At 41.1% G+C, this 1,314-nt stretch overlaps 1 protein-coding gene across 1 annotated transcript in view; it reads right to left on the bottom strand.

The window, feature by feature from the left end:
* LOC109518285 (protocadherin alpha-8-like) overlaps positions 1-1,307 on the bottom strand; it is a gene marked incomplete at both ends in the record, with an annotated part of 1,993 nt that extends 686 nt beyond the window's left edge. Inside the window, one exon of the mRNA XM_019874033.1 lies at positions 1-1,307. Coding sequence (XP_019729592.1) covers positions 1-1,307 — 1,307 coding nt within the window.
* Positions 1,308-1,314: the final 7 nt, after the last annotated feature.

Genomic DNA, 1,314 nt, shown 5'->3' with positions numbered 1-1,314 from the left:
AGGATGACTGGAGCGTTGTCGTTCTGATCCAGAATGAACACCTTCACTGTCACGTTGCTGCTCAGTGGAGGACTTCCACCATCGGTGGCCACCACTTGGAAATGGAAACTTTTCAGCGTCTCAAAGTCAAAACTTTTCAGTGCGGATATTTGGCCATTTTCTGAATTGACATTCAGGAAAGATGTCATATCAGTATGACCCCCCTGTCTGACAATATAATAAGATATTGCAGCATTGTCATCTAAGTCTTTATCAAAGGCACTCACCGAAAAGACGGAAGCACCAGCTTCATTGTTTTCTGTCAGATATAACTCTAAAGGATTTTGTGGGAATTCTGGGATATTATCATTTACATCTTTTACTTGGATGTTTACAGTTTTGAATGTGGAATGGGCAGGTTCACCACAGTCAGTTGCTGTTATTGATATGTCATAACTTGATTTCATTTCTCTATCTAAAGTGTCTTTTGTCACTAAGGAATACATATTTTCCTTGAATGATGGCTTTAATTCAAGCGGCACATTTTCTGTTAGACTGCAGATAACTTTACCGTTAAGGCCTGAATCATTATCGGTGATACTAATGAGTGCAATCACAGTCCCGTGTTTTGCATCTTCTGGCACCATGCTAGTAATTGATGTCACTTCGATGTCGGGTTTATTGTCATTCACATCTTGAATCTTTATGATGACTCTGCAGTCTGTTGTCATGGGAGGCTGACCTTTGTCAGAAGCCTGCACATCTAACTTGAAAACATTGTATGTCTCAAAGTCAATTTGCCCATCAACTCGAATTTCCCCCAATATTTTGTCCAGACTGAAAAGACGCCTCACCTCTGCATTCATGTCCCCCCCAAATTCGTACTCCACCTCCCCATTCGCTCCCTCATCCAGGTCAGTGGCTTGCACTCTGATTACAGAGGTGCCTAATGCTGCATTTTCTTGCAGTACAACAGAATAAACCTCTTTCAAGAAAATAGGTCTGTTGTCATTTATATCCAAAACCCGTATAGTGACATTTAGGTTTGTGGATTTTGAGGGAGTCCCTCCATCTAAAGCAGACAAAATCAGGCTGTGGTTAATTTTATCTTCCCTGTCTAGCTGCCTTTGTAACACCAGAAAAGGGATTTTATCCTCTCCCCTATCCCGAATTTCAAGTTGAAAATGATCATTCTGACTCAATTTGTAACGCTGGATTGAATTCATTCCAACATCAGGGTCTCTTGCAACTGGTAATTGAAACCGTGCACCAGATAAAGTGTTTTCTGCTATTTCTATTTTTTTCCCCTTTTCTGCAAAGGTCGGTGCATGGTCG

Source organism: Hippocampus comes, unplaced genomic scaffold, assembly GCF_001891065.2.
Source record: "Hippocampus comes isolate QL1 unplaced genomic scaffold, H_comes_QL1_v1.1 scaffold710, whole genome shotgun sequence".
Lineage (NCBI taxonomy): Eukaryota > Metazoa > Chordata > Actinopteri > Syngnathiformes > Syngnathidae > Hippocampus > Hippocampus comes.
This window is presented reverse-complemented; position numbering and strand designations above follow the sequence as displayed.